This window comes from Pholcus phalangioides, unplaced genomic scaffold (genome assembly GCF_987345545.1).
Source record: "Pholcus phalangioides strain wild (caught in Gottingen) unplaced genomic scaffold, Ppha-v1.0 ptg000017l_1, whole genome shotgun sequence".
NCBI classification, from domain to species: Eukaryota; Metazoa; Arthropoda; class Arachnida; order Araneae; family Pholcidae; genus Pholcus; species Pholcus phalangioides.
Genome location: NW_028301610.1, coordinates 25,047,983 through 25,066,632, shown reverse-complemented (window position 1 = coordinate 25,066,632; position 18,650 = coordinate 25,047,983). Strand labels below are relative to the sequence as shown.

General features: G+C 37.9%; 1 protein-coding gene across 1 annotated transcript; it reads right to left on the bottom strand.

The window, feature by feature from the left end:
- Positions 1-5,342: 5,342 nt before the first annotated feature.
- Positions 5,343-6,867, bottom strand: LOC149072594 (uncharacterized). Its single transcript, XM_089246716.1, has 6 exons — positions 6,656-6,867; positions 6,330-6,391; positions 6,105-6,209; positions 5,947-5,979; positions 5,652-5,687; positions 5,343-5,511 (listed from the first exon to the last, which is right to left on the bottom strand). The coding sequence occupies exons 1-6, from the start codon at positions 6,780-6,782 to the stop codon at positions 5,443-5,445; spliced, it is 432 nt and encodes a 143-aa protein (XP_089102842.1). The 5' UTR covers positions 6,783-6,867; the 3' UTR covers positions 5,343-5,442.
- Positions 6,868-18,650: the final 11,783 nt, after the last annotated feature.

The following is an 18,650-nucleotide window of genomic DNA, read 5'->3' as shown; positions in this document are numbered from 1 at the left end:
AACGTACCGTTTACCGCATAATTCTATTGATCTTTGTTGTAGAGATATTTAATTTTGAAATAAGGGCTTATTCGCTGATCACCCTGTATATATATACGGGGTGATTATAAAAAAACTATCCCGACATATGGGCCCCTAACTATCATACCATTCACAGAAACTGAATGAAATTTTGGCATAAGGTATTTTGAGGTATGCGCTCAAGAATGATATGGAAAACAACAGTGTCACTCTAACAGTTACGGTTACAGTGAGAAAATTTCGAAAATATCAAATGGCAACACCAAGTTTTTTGTATTGGAATGCGATCTCCATACTGAAAAACACTAAATAGCGTTGGAATGGCACCTGTAGCACGGAAATCCACGGAGCTAGGCAAGGAAAAAGTACTTTGCCGTGCACCAGAGCATTAATGTTCGTTTCATTCGTCACACCGTTTGTTCGGCTGAGATCCCAGCCTGATTAGTCCTTCACAAGGTCATGTGGAAAATTTGTGAAACACAATAAAATGCCTTATTTTATGCTGCTTCTCTGTCCTTATTGGTTGTCCTCACTTTTAGCCTATCTACCGCCGGTGATTTTCATGCTACAGTTGCCGTTCGAACGCTATTTAGGGTTTTTCACAATGGAGATCACATTCCAATACAAAAAACTTTGTGTTGCCATTTGATATTTTCGAAATTTTCTCACTGTAACCGTAACTGTTAGAGTGACACTGTTGTTTTCCATATCATTCTTGAGCGCATACATCAAAATACCTTATGCCAAAATTTCATTCAGTTTCTGTGAATGGTATGATAGTTAGGGGCCCATATGTGGGGATAGTTTTTTTATAATCACCCTGTATATAATACATCAGCTCCAGCAGAAATACTTCGGATCGCTCGGATTTTCTGTTCATGTGTGACGCTATTAGGTTGGAAACATTTGTAAATAGGATGACAAAGGCTAATGCTATATGTTTGTTACTAGTTGACAGGCACCGACATGAAGGAAACATGGGAGATGAAAGTTGCTGGTTGTCCCGTGTATGCTTGACTGAAGAGCGTACGCAGGAGAGGGAGGGGGGGGGGGGCATTGTTTTTTCAGAAATAATTGGAGAGGGCTCAAATGACCTCGGCCCCTAGGTTCCGGTGCCTATGCTAATTGATAAGACTGTTTAAAAATTTGCTCCCGGGTTTACAGGGTAAACCAGACAAATAACCTATGATCTTTACTGAATAGGTAAAGGATGTGGAAGTTTTAACTTTGCGGATACTTTCTTCCCTTTTTTAGCACTCAGAGATTCAGTAGGACAACGTTTCTCAATCTATGGTCCGCGAACCAAAGGTGGTCCGCAGGCAGACTTGATAAAAATCTTCACCCGTTTTAATTTATATAAGTAATATCCATTCGAGTTCAAATAAAATTATACATCATACTTAGGTTGACCATATATCATCGAAGAGAATGCAGGAAATTGGGATCCTAAATACAGGATATTACTATATTTTGCCAAAAATCGCAATTTGTTGTTTAAATTGCAATTTGCTAACTACTAAAATTTCTAAAAGGTGTAGAAGTAAAGGGCTGCTAGAGAAATCACGGTTGACAAAAATGAACAGTATTTAACAAAAAAAGTATTCAAATGATCTGTGATGACCATATTTCATTGAGAAAAATACAGTGAACTGGGATCTTAAAAATAATCCGTGAAAATACGGGACATCGCCAATTGTCAGCAAAAAACATTGACAAAAGTAAACGCAATCATCGATCGTTATTAAAATTTCTGAAAAATTGCGGAAAAAACGTTAGAGCTGACAAATATGTGCGATAAATATGATTTTTGTCAATAATTTATACTATAAAAACGCTGTATACGAATGAGTATCGTTGAAAAAACGGGACAATGAAAATTACAGCCGTGGTCCATCAAATAGTTTGACATTTTACTGGTCCTTGTTTTCAGAAAGGTTCAGAAACACTGCTGCGGAACAACAGTGGGGGGGAGTGAAAGAAATGTACAATACTTGCTATAAAGAAACAGATCCCGGATAATACGGATGAAGGAATTATTCGGATGATCTGGTATTTCTAGTTCCGCATAAAATACAGTGAAATCTCGATATACGTAACGATACCGGACCAAGAAAAATATCTTTTTAGAGGAATTATCGTTATATCGAGAGGCAACATTATCATCAAATTTATGCTGCTGTTGGCAACCTTTCTAAATGGACGTTCTTAGTATCGCCAAAAAATGCGCTTTTGAGTATTTATCCACTACAAAATATTTTGATTGATTAGCTGATTAAGGGTTTATCGCAATACACTTTAGTGCATGCATCTTCAACCCGTTGCTCGCGAGCGCCACGGCGCTCCATGAAGTATCCAGAGTGCTCGATATTTGTGTTCGATTTCGTGCTCGCGAGCACTTGATCAACGTTTCAATTAAAACACCTTATAAAAATTGCATTGAAAAGGATGAAAATCATCCTGATTTTTCACGCATTCGTATGCTAAACTTGTCGTAAGGGTGCTCTTCTTTTGATGACGGGTACAGGCAGTGCTCGCGACTGGAAAAGGGCGGAAGACCTCTGCTTTTTATATAGTGCATCACATAAAAAGTAGCGATGCCGAACACTTTCGGTGATTAGGTGGTGATGCCCAATACCGATACTAGACGTCCTCGGAAGAACTGAAACATGTGAGATGAGTTAAAATATATACTGAAGGATATTTCTGTTATAGAGGGGTTCAGGGGAGGGGTGAAGGATATCGTTATATCGAAAGAAGTTTAACATTACAGACTGTAGGTTATTCCGAACAAGATTTGAAAAAATACGGTTGTAGAGGGATTTATCGTTATATCGAGTATCGTTCTAGCGAGGTTTCACGGTATATGCATCTGTTTTGTGGCCTCTGTAAATAAATTGAGGATAAGGTTTTTTTTTGCGACATTGAAAACCGTTGTTTTGACACGCCCCCTCTGAAATGTGTTTCTCCTGTCATACAACCTCTATTAAGCGGTCACCTCCGCAGACGGTCACTTTTTTGGCGGAACGCCGAGTGGCCGTCTCGGAGGAGTTTCCCCATATTTTTTTATTTCCCGAGATAGAGTTTTTCGAGAAAGAGAGGTTTCACTGTATACAGCATCCATAGGCACCGGATCCAAGGGGGCTGAGACACTTTAAGCCGCCCCCCCCCCACTACCAGTAATAAAACCCAATGCAATGCACCATTCCTCCCCTCCTGCGTACGCGCTATGGTCACGTATATACGGGACGACCAGCAGCTTTTATCCTTCCCCTAATATTTTCTTCATGTCGGCGCCTCTGACAGCAGCCATCTCCAACCCGTTTCCCGTGAGCACCATGGTGCTACCCGAAGCATCAAGAGTGCTCTATGCTCGTGTCCATTTCGTGCTCACGAGTAGCTACTTGATCATTGTTTCGATTGAGCACCTTGTAGAAATTGCATTCGATAATTACAGTTAAAAATGCAGATTTAAGGCATACGTATATCGTGGCCGAAAGGAGTGCTCTTTGATGATGGGTATAGGCAGTGCTCTCGACTCGAACGTATGAAAATTTAGATTTTTTTTTATTTTATGACACACTGTATTTTCACTCTCAAAACTAGTACAGGGTGATTTCGGAATACATTTTGAGCATTTTTTGAACTAGAACCATACCTCTACGACGAACGGTTGATGAGAGATAAAGGCCGAATTATATATACAGGACTTACAGGACACCCTGTATAATTCAGCATGGGTCTGTGAGACCTATAGCCCCTGGAACAGCGTTTCTCAACCTTTCTGAACCCAAGGACCAGTAAAATGCCTGAAACAATTCGACGGACCGCTTGCTTCCCGTATTACGGGACACTCCTGTAATTTTGGTTGTTCCGACTTTGTTTACGCATTTGTTACGTTTTTTTAACGATGCTTATTTGTAATATTTAATAAAAACATTTTCCTAATATTGTATTATTATATAATTATGGCTATATAAATATTCATCTCACATGTTTGACAGGTTCGTTGATATTTCCGTAATTTTAAGAACAATTGTTGATTTGGCCAACTTATGGCAACGTTTTGGGCGATAATAACCGAGGACCCGTACCGTGTCTTGCCATATTCAAGATCGTAGTTTCCCCAATAAAATATGGTGACCAGGTCTATTGAATTTTTCTTTTACGCGAAATATATTTTTGCTTACAGCGATCACTAATAGCCCTTTATTTCACACCCTTTGGCAATTGTAGCAGCAATTAGAAAATTTTTTCGTTAATTCCATTTGTTGTCTACAATTAGTGGTATCCTCACTCCCCCAGGGACTGCAATTTCTCCCATTTTCCGCGATCAGGTACGCATCCAAGTATGAAAGTACCTATAATTTTTATTTGAGAACCCCTTATGAATATTACCAATGTACCAATCACAATTGAATAATTTTTCCGTTCAGTTAGAATTAAATTATCAAGTCTACCTGCGGACCGTAGATTGAGAAACACTGCTCTAGAGCAGTGGTTCTCAACCTGGGGCCATATGGCCCCCTTGCGGTCCTGGGATATTCTAGGGGGCCCACGGGAGAAAATCAGAAGAAAAGTGATTCACGACAGGTGGTGAAGGAAGTCATAGAGAGCTGTGAAGAGAAAAAAGCTTTAAAAGTGAAACATGGTTGAAAAAAATATTACTACTTTCAGAATTCATCAGATCCGTTCATAGAACCAGGGTCATCTTAACCCTTGGGTCTATGTGGGCATGACCCGGGTCTTCATGTCTATAATGGAGGGAGGGGGACTGCACTATATGGGAATCTGGTACTATGATTTTCATCTGTTACTTCCAGCTAAGTATGGAGGGCCGCCAGAGCAACGGTTGATGTGTTGGGAGGGTCGATTTATCGTGCATGTTCGTTGGATCGTACCGTATTTTACACAGACTGTTTTTTAACATATAATTTGACTCCTGGGAGAGATGATAATTCGCCATTTTTGAGTCCGTGCCTAGCCAGGATTCCAGAGATTGATCTGATTTATTAAAATTTCATTCATAATAAAAAAATAGAAAGTATCTCAATCTTTGATGAGGGGAGAGGGGGCCCTGGATAGGACAGGGGGGACACGAGAAAAAAATGTGATCCATAGGGGGCCATGAGTTGAAAAAGGTTAAGAAACACTGCTCTAGAGTACAGCATCTTATACAGTCGCCTTAGTGAGACCCAACCCTATAACTCACGGGGAATTTTCTCATCCGTGCACTGGAGGGTTAAAAATTAATTCTAAATTATGAGTATTTTGAAAGATTTTTTTCTGCAAAAATGAAGTTTCGAAATAAAAACAAAAAGACATTGAATTTTCAAATCAATCTTTAATTTCCATTTTCATATATAATAATGTATTGCAAAGTATGCTGTTTTTTAAATCTTCAGATCAGCTTGACATTTCCTTTTAGCAACACGAACGTGAGCTTTTCTCGGTAGGACATCCATGTCTCTTTGCTATATTCATTGCACATGGCTAGAGATAAAAGATAAATCAAAAAAAATTTTATCAATTCATTTGCTAAAATTTTAATATAATTTAGATTAACGTTTTCAAAAAAGAAATTTGATACATAATTAAATGCTTTTCAAATAAAAAAAGATTTAAACGCTTACCTCGAACTTATCGTCGTACCATTTATAATCAGCATTCTAAAAGTAATTAGTAAATTAATTTATATTTACCCACTACTTATTTCGGTAATGACAACTAGTAAAATGGAATTTAAATACATAATTTTTTACAAAATCACGAATTTACAGCGAATTTGGACGTGAAATTTTTATTTTTGAACTTTAAATCCTACGAGATATTAATTTGTTTTGGGATGGAAAAAAAAATTAATTATTAATTAAGTATTTTTAGCGGATCAGGAACATATACAAGATAATAAATGATCTTATCACTTACGGGATCTGCATCTTTTTTCATACATTCATAAACCTGTTCAAACAATAGATACGCATTGTTAACGAAATTTCTGATTCCCAATGTGTTCCGAAATTTCTCTAATAAAGAAGCTATCAAAAGAAGAATAAAAATCAGTAATAAATTTGATTTGAATTTACCTCATCAAATCCTGATTTTTCGCTGCTGCAAAAGGATGTCAATGTATCTGCAATGGATTCTTTTTTACTAATTTTAGACGCGCAGGCTTTACCGAGTTCGATGAACTATAAAAAAATGGTGTAGCATCAATAATGAACATGTATATTCAGCTTTTCTTTTTGTTGATAAATCTGAATTATTATATAATTATTTGATCAGCAAACCAATTAAGAAAAATAACTCACGCTGTGCGGCATGAAGTCTTTACACTTGGCCATTTCCACCAAAAAGCTCGCTGTATTTGGGGCTGAAATCAAACGTACTGTTAAGGCAATTTCATGTTGCGTAACAAATAAGCAAATTCATAAATATGAAGTATTTAGGTATTCTATTTCAAAGAATGAATTTTAACTAAACTATTTTTAATACACAATACGTCTACGATACATGGATTATATGCAGAAAAATTGCTTCGTAAATTACTAAATTATCAACGGAATTCGTTTGCGGCTATAATAATTTATTCGAAAATCAGAACTCGAAGACATTATATACAATGCAGGTTGCTTACGGCACATCATGCAGTGATACATATTCTTCATTGGGGGATCGGATGGGAGTTGTTCTGCCCCGAAATTTTTAATCATAGCCAGCATTATGGGAACAATTACGAGTGCAGACATGCTGAGAGATTTCATATTGAAATAGATGGATGGTGAGAACTCTACCAAATTATATACGAATATCTAGAGAAGAGCGAGGATAAGTTGCTTGATGGGTGGAAGCACATCCTTATTTATAGCAAACTAAAGTAAAGGCCACGTCATTGGAATCTCTGAAATACGTGGAAATCTAACGCAATTCACGAATGCTATTTAGAAATCATTAATGAATAGCTCATCAAGAAATACAATAAACAATTGTTGAATGCGCACGTGGCCTGTCGTTTCCTAAGAAATCGTTGAAGAAATTCCCCATAAACAATGCACATAGAATGTTGAAGCGTTGACAAATAACATTACGGGATTTAAAGTGACGTGTCATAAAGAAAAAATACAGGGTAATCCAAAAGTCAGTTAACTCTGAGATTTTTATTTCCTACAATATTTAATGAAATTACTTGTTAAATGTAATGTCTGGGTCTTATGAATGTGATACATGGTGAGAATTTTTTTCTACATCCCTCAGAATGGAAGTGGATGGTAGTTTAGCAGCGTAACACCACCTCAGTATAACATGATACTGATGAATTTTCAAGATATTAGTTTTACATCAAAAGGATAGTCATAATTATCATTTCATTGGTAAATATTACAAAATGAAAATTTTCAAAACCATTTAGGTTACGTATTTAAAAATATAATAAATTTAGTATTCATTCTGATTCCATTTCGTACGATTTTCAATCGTTCAATACTGAACACAAAAAGAAAATATGTGAAATAAAATCATTGAATACAGAAAGGTATTCAGAATTACCCAATAAAAAATTTATAAACAAAATTCATTCATATTATATATTTCTTCTAACTATAATTTCCGTCATAAATCATGAAATTTCTGAAAACCTGTGACACTTCTGCTAAGAAAATACAGTGGAACTTTACAAGTACTGCGAATAGTAATATTTCAGTGGGGCTTCTCTCTGGTAATACAAAAGACACATTTTTGTGGTGTACACTTTACTGATACGTGGATATGTAACCGTTTGTCTTTTTTCTTCAGAAAAGGGTAAAAACAAAATGCTCTCCCCAAAAATGCATTATTCAGTCTCACCCCTCCTCCCTCAAACTTACCATATTGCACCTTAGCAACAAGAAAATATCACTTTTTAGCTTTAAGTAGGAGGTTTACACATGAAATCACTAAAAATTTGGAAAAAAATATGTATTAGAAATTTTCAATAATTCTTTTTTTTTATGATTTTAGCAAATAAGAAAGCTATATAGATGAAAAGTTTTGTCCAGGTTATAGATCACATTTTTTTTTGAGATGGAATGAGAGGAATTAAAATTGTTCATCTTCGTGTAGCTAAAGTTTGATCACATAAGTTAACAAGAAAAATAAACTATTTTGTGCTACCATCTGCTAATTTTATTGAATGTTAGAAAAATATAATTTTACAAATCGACCGCCCCTCGAAGGGGAACATTTGATGGTTCAATAATTCACGGAATGATGCCCATAGAGGGAAAAATTTGCACATGCTAAAAATGGCATGGGGGGTTTTATTTAGGGTTACCCGATGTCCTCCTTTTTTGATGTCATTTCAAGCAGCGTCCTACATTTCGGAAAATTTGGTCTTTTGTGCTCGTTTCAGGTTTCCAAAACACCTTTTTTTTTTCAGGGGAATTTTTTTTCACTTTGTAACATATTCTAGCTCGAAGGTTTTTAACAACTGGCTGTTGAGAAGATGATTTTTTTTTTTTTTTGGAAAGAGAAAATTCAACTGCCTTTGCGGGGAATCGAACCCACGTCCTTTCACTTTCCGGGTGAATTCCGGTCGCCATCTGTTGTGAAAATTGAAAGAAATGGCGTTAATAAGGTGCGAGCAGGCGTCCTATCTGAGTTTTCGAATCTGGTAACCCTAGTTTTATTGAAACGTTGAAAAATTATTATAAAAGATGACACTGGAGAGATTTTTAATCTATTTTTAATACAGGGTGGGCAAAAAGTCCGTAGAAACTTTAAAAATGAATGAAAACCGGGAAAATAACCGAAATAAAAAACGGTTTGCAGGGTTAGCATCGCTAGGTCACGGGGATTTTTATAAGACGGGGGGAAAAAAACTCGAAAAATTGCCGATAGGTGGCGCTGGTACGAATGACTTCGGTGGAAATATGCAAATGAGACAGTTATAAGAACTTGCGCTCCTAATCCACAAGCAGTTCACCGTTGTAAACCGCGTATGTGGACCTGCTGCACTCTGCCGTTGCTGGATTTGTGACTCGCATGCAATGTGTTATCCCCTGTGGTGGTGGTGGTGGAACACATACTGCTGTAATAAACGATTTGGAGGCAGTCTGTTCGTTATTTGCGTATCTTTTCTTTGACTTGTGTAAGCCAGCGTCACCTATCGGCTGGCTTTTTTCCCCGTCTTAAAAACATTCCCGTGACCTAGCCATGCTAACCGTTTTTTATTTCGGTTATTTTTCCGGTTTTTATGAATTTTTAAAGTTTCTACGGACTTTTTGCCCACCCTGTATATTAATTAGTCTTTGCTTAGATTCATTTCAATGCTAATTTTTGCTTTTGTTATCAAATGAAGCGCCATCTTTTGGCTATTTTTGTAATTATTTTTAAGGTTTCAATAAAATCCCATGTCGTTTCCATCATATGCGTCAATTTTTATGTCTCTGTGTCAGTGGTTCTCAAACTTATGTCACTTATTAACTTACCCAATTCATGGTTCATCTGCTGCTCCTCAGAATAGTTTAATAGATACTGTGTGTATTCATAACCACATCAATATTTCTAGCTCGTCGCGACGCACACTTTGAGAAACACTAATGTATATTTTAATGGAGCCAAACTTTTCCAGGGAAATTTTATAGTAAATTTCTGGTATAACAAATACAAATGTAAAAATATTCCCCCTGAAATCCGATGCCAGGATTTTTCAAGCCCCCCCTCCCCCACAAGAAAAATGTATGGGGGAGAAACTAGTATAAGATTCATTGAGGGTTCCGGCTGGAGCTCTGTTAGCCTCCTCGTGTGAGGGCTATCCCAAGAACAGGATTTTTTAATGGATCCCTCTCAATTATATTTCTATTGCATAAAACACTAAAATCAAATTCGACCAGGGCACCTGGGAAAAGATTTTTTCGCAACCCTATATATTCACAATATAAAATAAGATTTAATGAAGGCCCCCGGAATGAAACTCGGCCGTCTTAAGAGCATTATGGGCCCCCGGGCCAAGAGATTTTTCTGAGGCCCTACTTGGCAAATTCTCGAAAATTTCAAGCAGTTCTTATTGTGAGGCCCCCGGACCGTGCCCGGGTGGGTCCATGCGTTAAAACGGCATTGATGAAAGTGAATATCTCCATGTAGAAGCCATATCCACTCTAGAGAGCACAAATGCGTTTAATTTCTAGGGTAGGAAACGAAATTCATCATAGGTGCATGAACCAGAAATTTTCAGGGACCCTACAAAGATAAACGCACAGTTTGAAAAAAAAAATGTAACGAGATTCATTGAAAGCCTTCGTGCTGGAACTATCTCAGCCTCTCCATGCACGGCCCCCACAAGGGCGGGGCTGACAGGGCTGTAGCCCTGGTTCCCGGGAGAAGTCTCACCAGTTTTCCTTTTTCACGCTATAAATTAATAATAGATGGGCCCGTGGAAGTCTGACCGGGGGTTACCGCAAAAGAACCCAGCCTAGGAACCCAGCCTTGCTCCAGGATATAAGGGCCATGTGACGTTTACATTTTTTGTGGGCCCCAAGACAAGATTTTCCAGGGGACCCTCAATATATTAAATTCGAATCGATATTATAATGTTTTGCCAGAGCCAGGAATTTTTCACGAGCCCTCTTTGTTAAGCTTCTAGCCCGCTTATAGCGTTTTTCGAAAACTATCATTGAAAAACGTTATGTGCGGGAAAACTTAATGAGAATTAGAGTTAAGAGACCATGAAAATAAGTCAAACTAAGCGAGAAAACGTTCTAAGTGGTAATGTTATAAGCGGGATCGACTGTATAAGACTCCCAGCCTCGAACCCTATCGGATTTCCCCAAAATATGGCTAAGGCCTAAGGAGGCATTTTCGTGTATGGTCATCGAAAACGTGGAAATCTTCTCCATCAATATTCCTTGGCCTCCACATTGGAGACCCCGAGCTGGCAGGGCTCTAGCCCGGGATGTGAATCTTAATTTTCTGCACTAAAAATTTACTATAGAGGGCTTTGTGAAAAATCCTTGCTTGGAAGCCCGGGATGAATTTTATTATATGTTATGCCGTGTCCTGCATCAGTTGAATAGGCCTTTAAAAATTCCTGGCCTGGGAGCCCCTGTATGAAACTTAATAAATGGATCAGTGTCCGCCTCCCTCTTGTGAAGGGTTCTACGGGATTCTATATAAAAGCAGCCACATTTTCTCTTCACCATATATTTCACTTAAATACTTCCCATATATCTTTATTCATGAGGTTTCTGTGGCCCCCTTAACCGTTTTAGCGGCACAGCAGAAATTACTAAATCCCTTTCAAAATGTCATAATTTTTTTTTATGAAGTATTCTTTCATCCAATTTTCAGCAGGTGCAAACAAAAGTGCCCAGGCTTGTTAATGCTAAGGGGCTTTTAAGGGCGCGAGATATCTCGTCAATGTCACTTAAATGTTTAATCACCGGTCATGGCTCCCCTTCCCCTCGACTTTCATTCGGGTCTGTTTAGAATATCCCAGCCTCACAAAGACCAGTAAAATGCTTGAAAAAATTCGACGGAGCACTAATTTACAGCATAAATAGCGTGACCATATGTTCCGTATTTTACGGGTCATGCACGTATCTTTGGCATTTCCGACTTTATAAAATTATCCCGTTTTTTCAACGAAGCTCATCTGAATTTATTATCTTTTCCAAAATCAAGAGATAGTTTGATAACTTATAAATTATGTTATGGTAGTTATAGCCGTAATTTATAAATTATCATCTCATATATTTGTCATATTCACCATTTATTCCGTGAACTACGTTTCAATTCGTAGCCCTCCATTTTCCACCTAACGGTAATTTTTCAGTAATTTTAGCACTGATTGTAGATTTTGCCGAATTCGGGCAACGTTTTTGGGAACAGTGATGTCCCTGCTAAGATTAGGCTGACTATATTTCCTCGAGAAAAAACGGGATATTAGGATTCCAAATAACGTTTTTGGGAACAGTGATGTCCCTGCTAAGATTAGGCTGACTATATTTCCTCGAGAAAAAACGGGATATTAGGATTCCAAATACGGGAAAATACAAGACATTGCAATTATCGTTAAAAATGATGCCAAAAGTAAGCAAAGTTGCCAATTTCTGTACTAATGATTTTAAATCATTAAAAATCGCTAATGGCGGAAAATGAAGCGCTACTGCAAACTGCAGTTGATTGAAATGAATTCTACGAAATGAAACGTTTAAAAACAGGACAAATATGTGAGATGAATATTCTTATTCATAGTCCTATTCATCATGATATGATTTGTGAATTGGGAAGTTAATTTCAATCCGCAAAACGCAATATATCGACATTCGTCACCACGTACGCGTTGCAATGGCAGCTGACGGAAAATTGCGAATTTCTGGAATTTCCAACACCTGTTTGATCTTTAACAAAACATCGTCAAAATGTGATTTTCTAAGAAACGCTGAATCAATTAATCAATAATCGAACACGTCACGCTTCCAATACAATGTCACGCTGTCTCCATCTTTCGTCATTCAAGCATGAAAAAAACCATATGGCAGCCAAACTCGGCTATAACAGCAATAATTATTAATTAAAATTATAATTCGCACTCATGGCTGATTCTCTTAGAAAATTGTGTTAATGAACGTTGGTGAAAGCGTAAGAACTTCGGACATAATGACGCATTTTTCCTCGTTTTCGCTTCTAGTCAAACTCGGTTATAATGACATCGAAGATTCCGTGAATTTTTGTCGTTACAATTGAGGTTATTTCCGAGACCTTTTTTAAAGGAAAAACATTATCAGATGCAATCAAATGCTGTTATTTCATGTAGGATGGAGGGAAAACGGTTAATTGGGGTTATCACCACCGCTTCTTGCCAAAAATATTTCCAACTGTCATAGAAATCGCCAAATATAGCTATCAATAACCCTTGGAGACAAATACAGTACTAGGAAATATAAACAGTTCTGTGAAATGCATTTCGGTGGAAAAAATTGGAATGGCAAGTTTACGCAATTCATAAATTATGAAAAATACATTCATCTCTGATTCTAGTGAAGATAATGAAGTAAATTTTTTGTCCCATCCAGGAAATTCGGGGAATTTCTTTATTGGAAAAATTCGGATAGGAAATTTTTTTTGGGCTAACAGTAATGTCTCACATACAGGTCATGTTTACATAGCCATAGTTTTCCAAACTTTTTTCCATCGCCCCGTTCTTCATAATTTTTTTCTCTCATCGCCTTTAACTCAAGTGAACCCATAGGGTCCTATGTTATACCCGTAGATTTTATCACCCCGGACTATATTCCATCGTCCCCCAGGGGGTGATATTGTCCATTTTGGGAAACACTGTCGTGTGCACACAGGAGCACGTGTGATCATTTTTTTCCCATCGTTAGCCATGAAACCACTAAAATGTGTCGTTATATCTGAGTTCACACCAATTACTAACGGTATAACCGAGGTGTCGTTTTCACCGAGTTTGACTATATTTCTATAACATTTTCAATAGAAATTATTTTCCGCCAAGGGCTGTTTATAATCCATAATTATCGATTAAACAGACAACTGGCAACATTTTTGGAGAGAATTATCAATGTCCTGTGTTTATTATTGCTTGCATTCTTCCCGATAAAATATAGTCACCCTAATTACAAGGAAATTTCGATTCCATGGAGAGTATTTGATTGGATTTGTGTGTGATTATTATTTTCCATATTTCAAAGGGCTTGAAAACGACAGCCTCGGTTGTAACTACACCTCGGTTATAACAAAATTCCGTGCAATATTCTTTATCGTTAGAACCGAATTTGGTTTTATCAATAAGCTACAACAAATATCTCAATTTTTTCCAATTTTAAAAACATCCAATAATTTTTAGTGCACCTTGTATAAAATACCGGATATGATCAGGACGTATTGTCAACTCTTTTCATTTCATGCTCAATGCCGGTTTTAAACAGATTGTATAAATGGACGCCAAAAAATTCGCCATCTCTTTCTTGGATTTCAAAAATCCACAACCAAATTGCTCTAAAATCACGGGGTCGTACACAAAATTGTGTTCGAAAAAAATAATTTTGTGACCGATTTAAACTTCTTCATAAGTGAGCTCTCAAATAATTCAGAAACTTTTTAGCTAGGGTGCACAACCCTTTCAGTCCGCGGGCGGATATGTGGTGCTTCTGCCCAGTAGCGTAGGAAGGGGGCGCGGCCCGCACCGGGTACCAGCTCTGATGGAGGGTGAGAAAAAATTGCTGTTTTTGTATTAATGCGCCTTTTTGTTACATAAAATAACATGTCAAATGATTTACATGGGCCTTTACAACCGCTAATTGCAGCAAATTGCGGGTGAACGATGTGATGCTGTAATAATTTAGTATTATTGTGTGGTGCGTAGGGGGAGGGGGGTGTTCTGTCCATAGGCGTACGCAGACTTTTCTCAGGGCGGGGGTTCAATTTTTTTTTTCTTCTCAGGGGGTTGGGTTTACATTTTTTCCTGCAGAGTAACACTAATCTCGGCTTGCCCCCTTTGCGTACGCCAATGGTTCTGTCTCTTTTCTTTTGAACTGTGCTGGTGCTCAAGTAAACAAACCGCCGGTCCTGGTAACTCATCGTCTCACCTTCGCCACAAATATCAGGGCACTACCCGGGGGCCTCAGAAAAACGAGAAGTAGTTGAATTTTTTGAGAATTTTTCATGTAGGGCGTCAGAAAAGTCACTTGGCCCGGGGGCCCCATGATGCTCTTAAGACGGCCCTGGCAACAAGATTATATTTACGTCGTGGCAAGAATGAAGCGAAGCGCCTGCGTGTAAGTAAACTCGGTCAGCGTGATATTCTTATCCTCTGAAGACGACACCCATAGCGTGTCGAAATGCATAAGGGATTTTTTAGTATTTCCTGCCTTTTATTAAAAAATTACTTCCTCGATAAATTTCCTTTTATATTTTGGTGGACATGGGGGGGGGGTGACAAGTTAAAAGCCCGCACCGGGTGCCACCAGACCTTGCTACGCCACTGCTTCTGCCGCTAGCGGGCCAAAAACTGGAATATATAAGGTGGCCATATAATTTTTTCTTTCAGAATATTTTTTACCCAAAAAATTTATTTTTGATAAATAAAATGATATCAAAGAATGCCAAAAATAATAATAAAATAATGTTAATTGATAAAAGACCATTTTTCACGAAAAAAAAGACAAATTTATCAATTTTTATTATCGTCGAATCCCTACTCAAGTGAAACTATTTTAAGAATCTCTATTGTGATGTATGTTGAATGACTTATTGCGATAATGTCGAAATTGAGAAACTCATACAATTTAGTTTCATTATACGTAAGAGTGTACCGATTCAACGTTTCTGAGAAAATGATTTCACCCTGTGTTTTCATTATAATCTCAACCACCTGTCATTAAAAAACATGATTAAAGCGCCAGAAGGATTTTTCTTTCTGAATACAGACGCGATTACTACGTGGTACTTGGGTTCCGCTACACCCTTGGCCGGGGGGGGGGCCTGCAACGTATGACCCACGGGCCACATTTGGCCCTCGACACTATTTACCATGACCCGCCGACCTTTTTTTTAAAAAAATCGTTAAAGACATTGAAGGCAGACCCGCAGTCCAGTGAGAGACGGAGCACGAGGCCCAAATATTTTATGGGAAAAAATTCGGCATCTGAAATGGCACATATATATATCTACCTACAGAATTCACAGAAATTCTGAAGAATACCTTCATGAAAATATGATTTCAGAATTTAATGAAAAAGAAATAATTTCAGAATTTAATGAAAAAGAAATAATTTCAGAATTTAATGAAAAAGAAATAATTTCAGAATTTAATGAAAAAGAAATAATTTCAGAATTTAATGAAAAAGAAATAATTTCAGAATTTAATGAAAAAGAAATAATTTCAGAATTTAATGAAAAAGAAATAATTTCAGAATTTAATGAAAAAGAAATAATTTCAGAATTTAATGAAAAAGAAATAATTTCAGGATGTGACGATTGGTGAGGTGTATACGAAGCGACGAACATGAAGCATTCCTTTATTTTGCATTTACCTGCGAAACACACAACCCTCCGTCATGAAGGTTAAAATCGAACTGCTCGAGAAAGTCTTCGTCTCTCGATACAACTTAATTCTCACGTGTCTCGTAAATAAAAGTATTGCTGTACATCCTTGTTAACAGCTTGCCTGTTACATACTCCCCCTCTGGTTTCGCGGACGTCCCGGCAAGGAACCAGCAATAGGCGTTGTGGGAGGTTGTTCAGTGTTCTTGTTAGTTCCAACTTTGAGTGGTCGTCCCTTCTTCCGTGATGGCACTACGGATACAGCATCCGGCTTCCTACTTGAAGTGAGAGGGACGTCACCTTTAGGTGGTCGACCCCTTTTCCGTAATGGCACTAAGAAAACAGTATCCGGTTTTCCACATGGTGTGAGAGCAGAGGTATGGTATACGCCAAGAGGGACGCTTGGCTTGGCTGGATTAGCGATAGCGTACGTCGTAGGCGATCTCTTGGATAGCACAAGGTATGGTCCGTCTCGTTGTGGCGTGAACTTTGTCGGCCAGTTCTTCCTTCGAAAACTCTGCCTGGGACGGTTGTCAACATAACCTTTGCGTTCATTCCGTTTTTGTTCCACCTCCTGCTTCACAGAACCTCTTGTGAGGCTTCGCATGAGAGTGAACCTGTTTTCACGACTTCGTTGGGCATGGCTGCGACCTTCTGATCGACGGGCGTTAGGGTTTTGATCAGAATATTTATATATATAGCCACTCCCCCTGCATTTATCGTTCCCCTCTCTAGCACTGCTTTTACTTGTTTGGGTTCTTAACTCATGGAAGCTATTACTAGACGTTATTGTTTGGCTTGGCATTTTACAACGATGCCGCATGTGATAATATCCTGGTGATCCTGGACTGCGTCGCCTGGCACCGGAAAGTTCGACTCGTTCGTTCTTGTGGAAACATAAGTCTAGTATTTGCCTGCCTGTCAGAGTAACTCGTGGTTGCCCTTGCACCGGTTGGTGATGAAAGCTTCTTGCGGATCGGTGGATTTCGCTACGGACAGCAGGACGTGGATAGACACGGACGCGACCTGTTTGGTTCCTGAGACGTCTAGACCGATCCCACTGCTTAGGTTCCGATGCCATATCACCATGGTGAACTTCGCCTTCGGGAGCGTCTCCCCTCCCTGAACTGAAAAAATTTTCATTCTTTTTCCACGACCTGTTCAGCACTTGTTTCCGTTGCTTTCCTTCAACAAGTTTATGTATTATAAAGTTATGTATGTCCGGTAAATTCAAGTAATTCATTGATGATTTATCATAGTTATCAATAGGAGCAGGAGATTACACATAATCACCGGTAAATGTAATATAAATTCATTTCACAATATTTAATCAAATAATTCTTGTTGAATTTTATTTATCACATATATATTTATCAAACTCACCAAAATGGTCGGTGATCATTGATAATAACAGTTGAACAATGTTACTTAGCTACAGTAGAACCTCTCGAATCCGGACTCCTCGGAACCTCGGCGATTCCGGATTACGGATCCACTTTTGTTCATTTCTCAATTTTTCATATTTGAAACAGTACTTATATACCTCTTCGAGCATTTTTTAAAAAAAAAAAATTAATAAAGCAAAATATATAGAACATATAAAATTTCATTAAAACCATAATTTCTAATTCACATACCGTCACTGGTTAACCGTTGAAGAGAAAATTCTTTATTCTTTTTAACATTTTTTGTAATCATTACTTGAATCCGGAAAATAAAGGATCTTTTTATTGTTTTGGTTTCTGAAGATAGTAAACGGTAAGCTTTCGATTCCATGTTCTCCACGCAATATTCGTACTGGTGTTCCACGTTCTAGCTTTTTTTTCAAAAAATAAATTTTCTCACATATGTGGCAAGCATCATGTTTCCGTTCGCGGATGGTAACTGCCACATCACTTGACGTCTTCGACATGTTCGGATATTCACTTAGATAATCACAGAAAAAGATAGAGCATTGTACAAGTTCTAAAACTTAAGATTCATTACGAGTGGGAATTCTAAGAAAATTCGATTAGACCAATCGGGTAGCTCCATTTCTCAAGCGTCCAATTAGGGTGCTGAATTAGTCTTATACGCATTCTTTCACCTACATTCTAACCACGACGGTGAAGTGAACAGACGTACTATTTTCCACTGAGTAACCGAGAGTTAAGATTTGGTATCCAACCCAAGCGGGATACTCGGTCAGTGGGATTAGTGTTTAAATATTTTTTTCCTCTGAGGAAGGCACCCACTGTGTGTCGAAATGAATTAGGAGTTTTTGTATTTTTCGTATATTTGCCTTATTCGTTGATGAATGACATCTTAATATTTTTGAGCAAAGTTGATCTGCTCTTTAAAAATAAAAGTGTTCATAAGTTCACGACGAAGGCAGAAAAAAAAATCTGCACATACGATAAGAAAGAAGAAATTCTCCCATGAGGCCGTGCGAGCGAGAGAGATCAACCAGCACCTCCTAGAGATAGAAGGCCTCTGCAGTGTTTGCCATAAACGTCATTCAGACTACCTAAACGTCATTCAGACCACCTAGCAAGTTTGCCACATTTTGAAACACAGCATCCTATTTCGTTTCTTCTTATTTTGGCGTATAA

What these genes read in the sequence shown, in the direction of transcription:
- LOC149072594 (XM_089246716.1), bottom strand. Translation starts at nt 6,782, where the DNA reads ATGAAATCTCTCAGCATGTCTGCACTCGTAATTGTTCCCATAATGCTG. An exon ending in AAGACTTCATGCCGCACAGC is followed by an intron (nt 6,210 to 6,329) that starts GTGAGTTATTTT and finishes ATTTTTTTATAG; the next exon opens with TTCATCGAACTCGGTAAAGC. An exon ending in GGTACGACGATAAGTTCGAG is followed by an intron (nt 5,512 to 5,651) that starts GTAAGCGTTTAA and finishes TTTTATCTCTAG; the next exon opens with CCATGTGCAATGAATATAGC.